This window comes from Myotis brandtii, unplaced genomic scaffold, assembly GCF_000412655.1.
Source record: "Myotis brandtii unplaced genomic scaffold, ASM41265v1 scaffold32, whole genome shotgun sequence".
Lineage (NCBI taxonomy): Eukaryota > Metazoa > Chordata > Mammalia > Chiroptera > Vespertilionidae > Myotis > Myotis brandtii.
Window position 1 is genome coordinate 1940444 of NW_005362269.1, and position 8710 is coordinate 1949153.

At 52.9% G+C, this 8710-nt stretch overlaps 1 protein-coding gene across 8 annotated transcripts in view; it reads right to left on the reverse strand.

Moving 5' to 3' along the window:
* Positions 1 to 8710, reverse strand: part of TNIP1 (TNFAIP3 interacting protein 1) — a 53953-nt gene that overhangs the window by 24740 nt on the left and 20503 nt on the right. For 6 of the 8 annotated variants that reach the window (XM_014543116.1, XM_014543112.1, XM_014543113.1 and 3 more), the window contains exons 2-4: positions 3633 to 3807; positions 2316 to 2468; positions 948 to 1033 (exon numbers count right to left, since the gene is read on the reverse strand). In XM_014543116.1, coding sequence (XP_014398602.1) covers positions 948 to 1033; positions 2316 to 2468; positions 3633 to 3768 — 375 coding nt within the window. In that variant the 5' untranslated portion in view covers positions 3769 to 3807. The remainder of the gene's footprint in view (positions 1 to 947; positions 1034 to 2315; positions 2469 to 3632; positions 3808 to 8710) is intronic. The other 2 variants (XM_014543110.1, XM_014543115.1) reach the window with 2 other exon arrangements.

The following is an 8710-nucleotide window of genomic DNA, read 5'->3' on the forward strand; positions in this document are numbered from 1 at the left end:
ACTCCCGCTAAAAAAAAAAAAAAAAAAAAAAAAATCAATGGGAAAAATATCCTCAGGTGAGAATTAACAACAAAGATTAGTGAAATCTGAGTCTGAACTTTGGTGCTTTATGAATGGGGTCAGGAATCTGTTACATAATGTGAAAATTAAAATTTCAAAGACATTTCTATTAAAAAAAAAAAAAAAAAAGACTCCCAGCCTTTTTCTCATCTCTCAGCCACTCCAAGTGGAATGTACTGGTTGTGCAACCAACAGATAGGCCAACGGTCCCTCTGAACTAGTAACTGGCTCTGGGATTGCTATTAACCTGGTCTACAAAGTCTACTGCAGCCCTCCCTCGGAAAGGGCAGATGGATGGGAATGGACGGGAGGATCTCCACTCGCAACTTCTGGATCTCTGCTCTGAGCCTCATGGCCACCAGGAAGCCAGCTCTGAATCTTGGCCGTGTCCTATAAAACCTCACATTCACCTCTACGTTTCCCCCACTGTCTGCGAGACCGTGGAAAATGCTCTTCTCACTTTGAACCTGATCTGTAGGATAAAGATGCTACAGGATACGATCCCTTGAGTCTCTTCCAGTCCTAGGACACCAAGCAAAACGTCTCGAGGCGATTCCTCAGCCCCTCTGAGAATGAGTTCTATGTCACATCCACCCGCTTCCTAGCACCGTGCAGTAGGTAGATACATGCTTCACATTCTGCCACTTAGCATAAGGGAGGAACTCCTTGTGCATAGCAGGGTCTTCCTGGCAAGTTTTAATTGTGACCTTCATTTAAAGATGGGGAAGCAGAGACCCCAGAGAGATTGAGATCGGCCTGCCCAACATCACCCAGCAAGTCAGAACCTAGGCTTCCAGACGCCAACCCTCTCTCTTCATGTCCTTGTATCTGCCAAAGGGACCTCGAAGTCCAGGCAGCTTTCAGCCAGGACTCCAAATGCAACTTACACTGGATGGAGGTTTTTGGACTGGCTCTGGCTTGTCACTGGGGGGTGCAGGGTCAGCAGGGGGTGCTGGGACATTTGCATCCTTTCCTGGAGAATGGAGAAAACACAGATGAGCACTAGGGAAAGAGGAAAGCCGAGACACTGCTCCTTCCAGGACAGTCCTGGCCAGAAGACGTCTCCGAGTTCCCTCCATGAGTCTGGGAAAATGGGAGGTGGTCCCACCAGGCCCAGGGACCGGCCCTGGGATGGCGGGGACAGAACTTGGGCAGAGAGACCAACTTCCCTGGACTTGCTGGCCACTGCTTTCTGCTGCCCTAGACCTGCCTCAATAATGACAGGATGACGATTAACAAGCAACAAAGCGTTTTTATATGTATTATCTCAGCCAATTCTCATGGCAGCTCCAAATTCCCATTTTAAAGGTAAGGAAACTAAGGCTTGGAAAAGTCACAGAGCCAGTGACTGAAAAACCAGGACTCACACTTGGCTCCCCACCCCCGACCTTCTGGGGCTCCTGCCATAGGGAGTCCCTTGAGGATAGCTGCACATCTCACCCTGGGGATGGGCCCGGACCAATCTGGGACTCAGCAAACATTGCTGAAGGGACAAGTGGAGACTGGAAACACCCACTGATGGGCACAGCGGACTCTGAGGTCATCACTTTCCTCCATGTGTCCATTCAGCCCATGTAACCGCCAGCCAAAAGGAAGTCTGGCACGCTGGCCTGGGCTGGTGCTGTGGGTGGGGCTGCAGCAGGAGGCCTCTGAGCCCCACAGGTGGAGACCTTTCCCCCCGGGCCCCAGACATTGCCCTGGACCCAGAGACATGCCAGAGGAATGCATGGTGACCACATGCAGGACTTTAACCTTTAGTCGCAGTCAGCACTTTCCAGCAATAGGTAACATAAGTAACCTTACATCTGAAATACACTGCAGCAGGCTGATAGGCAAGGCCAGGTTCTTCCATGGGCCTCAGCTTCCCCAGCTTTAAAATGGAAGGAGAGGGGCCAGACGAGAGAGCTACTGACTCATGTGCCAACTCTGAGTGACCTGAAGTAGATGCCTGGCGTGCTCAGCCTGGTACATAGCAGCTGCTCATTAAATATTTGCTGCATAAATATGCTGATCTTTATCTGATAAAGATCTTGAGGCCATATCTCGGGTACAGTGGATTGCTGTGATCCATAACTGATGTCTGCGAGGGCCTCGGGAGTGCAGAGTCCCATCCAAAACATGACTGGAAGGATGGCCTGTGGCCCAAGGGTAAGTGGAGGAGATGTGGACTTCTAAACAGGAAGGGGTCCACTGTTGAGGGTTTTGGGAGCTGGGAGTTACAAGGAAAGGCAGAGGACAAGCTGGTGCCCTTGGACCTGTGAGCTCAGGCAGGTGGTCGAAGGAAGTCAAAGTGGGAGACGGTGGTGGGAGCAGCTGCCTGTCCTTGCCCAGCTCACTGTCCTGGACCAGCGCTTCTGCCTTCTGCCGCAGCCTGGATGCTTCCATCTGGGACTCTTCCAAAAGCTCCCCTGGAAAGAACGGGGAAAGGAGGAGCAAAAGGAATTACTCAGCACTGTACGCAGGTTCTCCACCCTGTGCCCCTAAACCTGCTTCGGCCTGGCTTTGGATGCTCCAGGCCCTGGACTTTACTGCCACCATTGCCTTATGGGTTGAGTGGGACGAACATCATTCCAGCCCACAATCAGAGACAGGCCCTAAGGAAGAGGGCCCTGCAATCAGGGAAGGGGTGGAGGGGAATCTAGGACAAACTCCTGGCCCCTGGTTCCCTCTTCCTGCTCCATCCCGCCACAGCTGGCTGGGACTCCACAGAAAGCCAGGGCTCTCTTAAACCTACCATCATGGCACCCAGGGGCCACCCACAGCCTGCACCCACAGTCAGGGGCAGTCTTAAGGGACGAGCCCCTTGATAATGCCAATCACCCTCTGGGCCTCAGTCGTCCTTCTCCCACAGGTGGAGAAGAGGCAACTCTACTCCTCGTTCCCCAATCTGCCATTTTAAGCAGCGGTCTGTGAAACAAGGAGAAAGCATTTGGAAAATTGGGGAACTGAGCTCGCCCCCAAAACCTAAGACCAGAGAAGGTGGCAGCAAGGCAAAGAAGTAGTTGTAGGAGTGTGGAGGACAGAGGGACCCCTCTGCGGGGAAATCACGGAATGTCGTGGAGGAGGAGGTGGCATCTGAGCTGGGTGCTGATGGATGGGGATGACAGTCATGCAAGGCAAGTGGAGCTCCTTGGCAGTGGGGACAGCTTGAGCAAAAGCCAGGAAAAGAGAAATCAAGGGACCTACTCCCATCTGCTTCAAGCCAAGCTTGGCTCCCTGCTCCAACACCTGGGGACCGAGCCCTAGTTGCCCAGATGATGCCAGCTCCCCCTTCGCTGGTGTTCTGGAAAATAAGGCCACTCTGTTTCCACATCCACAAAATGGGCCTTCTAGCTCCCTCTCCCTAACCCCACACCTTTTTCTCAGCCCCTCAAGGTATTCTGAGTCCTGTCACCATGGCTCTTGGGTGCTGGGGACTCAGGGCTATGGAAGTGCATAAAGACACAGCTGTGGGGCAGGAGCCAGCGCAGGGCCGGGAAGGGCAGAGGGATGACATGGGTGGAGGCATATGCCAGCTGGCACTGCAGGCTACAGGGAGATGGCTCGCAGGGAGAGTGCAGCGTCTGCTTTACCTAACATCTTTATCCCTTGCATTTTTTCCTTTAGTCGGGAATTCTCCTCCACTAGGCGCTCAAAAGCTGTGGATGCCTCTCCCGGAGGGACGCTGCCCCCAGGGTCGTAGATCCGGTACGGTCCTCTCCCTTCCATGAGGGTGGCTCAGCCCCTGCTGGGGTGCCCGCCTGGCTGTAAGGACAACAGCAGGAAATCAGGGGGCTGGCCAGGCCATTGAGGTGCCCCAGAAGGCAGTCCCCATAACCCAGAAGAGAACATAGCACTTCGACTGGTCTGGCCACAGCATAACAGAGCAAGACAGTCACCTCCTTTGATCTGGATGCTCTGTCTCTATTAATGCAACCTAAGAATGGCATCAGTCTCTTTCAGTGGCCTCACTGCACTCACTGCTGGTTCCTTTGCAACAGCAATCAACTATGAAGTACAATGTGGATGGAGTATAAGAAAGCACTAGACTTGGAGTAAAAATACTTGAGTTCATGTCCCATTGGTGGGGTCCAGAAGGCCAAGACCCTGCATCACAGCATCCCCAAAACCCAGCACAGTATCCTATATAATAAAAGGCTAATATGTAAATAGACCGAACGGCGGAACAACTGGTCACTATGACATGCGCTGACCACCAGGGGGTGTGTGCGTGGAACTTGGTGGGTGTCAGCAGCAGGTGGCAGAGTGTGGAACATGGTGGGTCTGGGCTGTGTGGGATGGTGGAGCAGGTGAGTGGGGACACCAGACCAAGGTGGGGTGCAGGGTGCTGTCATTGGGGTGAGCCTCTGGTAGTTACTGAAAATTCTTTGCTCCTGTGTGCCGCGGTCCCACCCAGCGCCTGCTGCTGGCGCCAGAGCCTGGTGCCAGCTTTGATCGCCCCTCAGGGCTTCTCCACCTCACCCTGCTCCTAAGGGGCAATCAGGGCAGCGGCCACTGCTTGCACCTGCTGCTGGCACCAGCCCCAATCACTCCATGCTGTCAGCGGGTGTGAGTGAGGCCAGTGCCATCAGCCCATGGGAGCAGCGATGGTGAGAGCAGGGCTGCTGGCAGACAGGGGACTGGGGGCCACAGCGGGAGGGGACAGGCTGGGGCTTGGAGGATGGGCCGAGTCCTGCCCCTGTGCCCACTGCAGCCTCACAGCCTACAGTTCCTTTCAAGGTGCACAAACTGATGCACTGGGCTCCTAGTTAGCTATAAAAGAGTGCCCAATAAACACTAAGTAAATAAGTGGTCTAACCATTAACTCACTATGAAATCATGGGCAGTCCCTTCCCCTCCCTGCAGAGGGGAAATGAAAGTTGTTCACTAAATTAGGACTTTATAGTGAAATGCTTATGCCCTAACAGATAAGCCAGTCAATGCAATCCCAAGTTCCATTTATATGTATGTCATCTTTTTTAAAAAGAAAGAAGAAAAAAACCCTGACTAATATTTAATATACTAGTTGACACTGTCACTCTCCTCCTTTACTCTCATATCATGCATGGTCTGTCCCTTCCATTTCTACTGAACAGATGAATTTTCCACCAGACCACTAACTACTTGCTCAAGTGTTTCACATTAATCTGTTCAATTTCATCTGCTTTCTTTCATTTGATTTTAGAATCCTAGTTCTGTGACTTAGTAGAGAAACTTCGTTCTTGCATTTGTTCATTCATTCAGCAATTATTTAATGAGCACCTACTCCTTGCCAGGTACTAGTTTGGGAAATTATCAGCTAACAAAACAGACAAAAATCCCTTATGCAGCTTACACTCTAGTGGCGGATGTGATAGATAGATAGATAGACAGACAGATAGATAGATAGATAGATAGGTAGATAATGGACAGACAGATACAGACAGACAGACACAGTATTAGGAGTGATGAAAATATCTATGGACAAAATTTAAACAGGAAGCACGAGGCAGGGACTTTAATTGTACATGGAACTGTCAGGAAAAGCCTCACAGAGAAGGGGTTATTTTAGCAAACATCTGAAGGAGGAGAGGGAACTAGCTATGCAGACAGATATCTGGGGGAAGAATACTCCAGGCAGACAGAACAGTGAGTGCAAAGGCTCTGAGGCTGAAAAACGGATCCAGCCTCCAGACCTACAAAGAGCTTCCCAACACAAAGGAGTTCCAAAGGCCTCCACTGGGACCTCAGAAGGACTTGGGGCCCTGAAACCTCCCTCCCAAGATCACTATACCCACAGTGATCCCCGAAAGAAGAGTGAAAAGGGGCTAATGATAACAGCCACCATCCATGAATCATCTACATGCCAGGCATTGAACGCCTCAGGTGCACTATCTCAGGTAAGCTGCAAATGACCCTAAGATACATACTAAATTGTCCTCATGTTATAAGTGAGCCAGGATTACATGGCCAGCAGGTGACAGGGGAGATGAAAAGCCAGCTCTGCCTAAGAAAGCCCAGTTGCCCCCTGCTACACTTGAGCAGCTCCCCAAAGGCTCTGGTCAGAGGAGTTCAAGCCAGACTCTAGGGTAACATGGGGCTCTTAGGTACCCTCTGGGCAGTGTCCCCTGCCTTGAAGCATAAGAAATAACAAGGATTTTGGCCAGAGGGTCCACATTGCCATAGGTCAGAATGAAAAATAAAGTTCTGGTGAGCAGAACCCCTCCCCGAAAGCCTGACAAACAGAGAAGACGAATACACCCACGCCCTTCTCAAGGCACCCACGCCCTGCTGGGCCCCACGGAGGCAAAGGACAGCAGCCTGCCCACCCCACACAAAAGTCATCACTCAGCTTGGGGGTGGGGGGAGGGGGCTTGTTTTCAAGTTGAAAGGTCAATACTACACAGTAGAACAAGAAAGCCCTGAAATGTTCACTGAATTAAGAGGCAGTGTGGGTAAAGCACTAACGCAATGACTGGCACAGAGCAAGGTACTCAGAAATGTTGGTAGGTGTGAGGGAGGGAGGGGGGACTTCCTGGATGCTCCCCTTTCTCTTCATGTGCTGCTCTAGCAAAACCTACTGACCAGTGTGGAATGTATCTGAGTGCCACAGAACTTCCTGTTTTCACAGTTCTGGCACTTGGAAGGTGAGCCATGATTGACAGCTGAATGAAGTTCACCAAGGGGGGCGGGGGGCTGAGAGCTGGAAGGGACTTGTAGCCACCTCTGGTGATAAGGGGCGGAAGGAGTCCTGGTTCCTGCTCACCACTCGACACCCACCCAGAATGGGACTGACAGATGACTTGACGTGATAATTTGGGTATGCTTTTTGCTTCACATCTGGCTTGCCCAACAGATTAGAAGCTCCAGGAGAGCCGGGCCCAGTCCATCTTGTCCACCAGAGTATCTTCAGAGTGGTCCAGAAGAAAGCCTCAATACATCTCTAATCAGAGCAGAGATAGGGTGGGGGGAGCCCCTGCCCCTGCTTCCTGAGAGGCCATGTGCAAACATCCAAGAGCTGTGACCCACTGACCAGAGGCACTCTGAGCAACCATACACTTGTAGAATCAGGGCTGGCACGGCCGAGCTCCGTTAGAGATGCCCAGATGTAGGGCCAGGCGGCACGGCAGGATGCAAGATAGAGGAACTGAAAGCCCATCTCCACATCCTGCAAACCACACAACGCTCAGGCTCTTCCTCGGCACTGGGGGTTGACAGGGAAGGAGGTTCAGGAGAAGCCAAAGAGGGGGCAGGCAGCGCCATTCTCCCCAACTCCAGCCTCAGCAGGGAGAAGAACAGGCAGAGGGTGGATGAAGAAAGGCGAAAGGCCTCCTGTGAGAAACCCTCTCTGGAGGTCAGAGGAGCCACCCAAGGGAGGGCCTGGGCTTCTGGAGGAAAGACAGACAAAGAGGAAAATGGGGAATTTCCACGTCCTGCTGACCTCACGCCCAGATGGTCGTCAGCAGTTCCAGGATGCTGCTGGGCAGACAGGAATCTCCTCCTGGCCAGGGTGGTTTTTTTACCCTTTCCTGGAGAGAGGGTCATTCCCAGGATGACGGAGCTGCACAGGAATCTCCAAGGGCAATGAGGCCAGGCCCAGACCGAGACCATTCCCAGGCGTCCAGGGGCTCTCTGGATGAGAGGCGGCTTTACACTCTCTTGCCCGCCAGGCTGGCAGCATGTGGGGTCACAGATCCCACCCCTCGCCTGGGGCAGTGCGGGAGCTCAGTGCCTAGGTAGGGCCCTCTAACTCTCCCTCGTGATATGAAGGCCACCAGTCAGGGTCAGACCAAAGTCACCAAAAGTCAGGACGGGGCTGGAACCAGAAGGTCTCTGCTCTCTCCAGCCTGCCCACTAACACACCCCTCCTCCATTACTGCTCCTGCACTGGGATCCCACTGCAAGGAGAGGCCCCACCCTATGTTCTTGCAGGGTCTGGCCCTGACCCGGTATCCACCTGGGCCTTGTTCCGGCAGCTACAGATCAGCAGAGGGACACCAACCCCCGCTCCAAAAACAGAAACAGACGGTAGTGAAGAGGCAGCCAGCTCGGACCTTCTTCCAAAACAAAACCTTAGCTGGGGGCAGGGGGTGGAGTGGGAGTGTTCCTACCCCCTGCCCCGAGGGGCCCAGGGGTGCCCACTGGAACCTGAGAGACCCAGTTTAGGGGCAGAAAGGGGCCTAGACAGATAGGCAGGCAGGGACCACAGAGTGAAGATGTAAAGTGATGCTGTTGAAACAGGAGGAGCCACCAGCCCCCCAAAAAAGAGGTGGCAGGGTGGCAGAGTGACAGGCAGCAGCTAAGGAAGTGTGAGGGGGTGGGAGCATGGGTCCAAATCGCAGCCTCCACCCAAGAAGAAGAGGGTTGAAAAAGGTGAGGTTCGGATTTAAATTTACACCCCAGCTTCTGCCCTGAAGTGCTTCTGAGATTGCCATGTGCTGTCACCGGGAGGAGGGCTCCCGGGCCCCCCAAAGGATGGAAATTTGCACACCAGTAACATTTGCAAAATACCTAGTAGTTTCCCAAGCACTGTTTTTCCCTCTGATTGCCATACAGCCTTGGGAGGAAGGCAGGGCTGATGCTTCACAGATGAGGAAACTGAGGCCCACCTGGGAATTTAATCGGCCCGATCCATTGCTGGGGGGACTGGCTGCATCCTGGGGCCAGCTATACCCTACAGCCAATCGGGGCA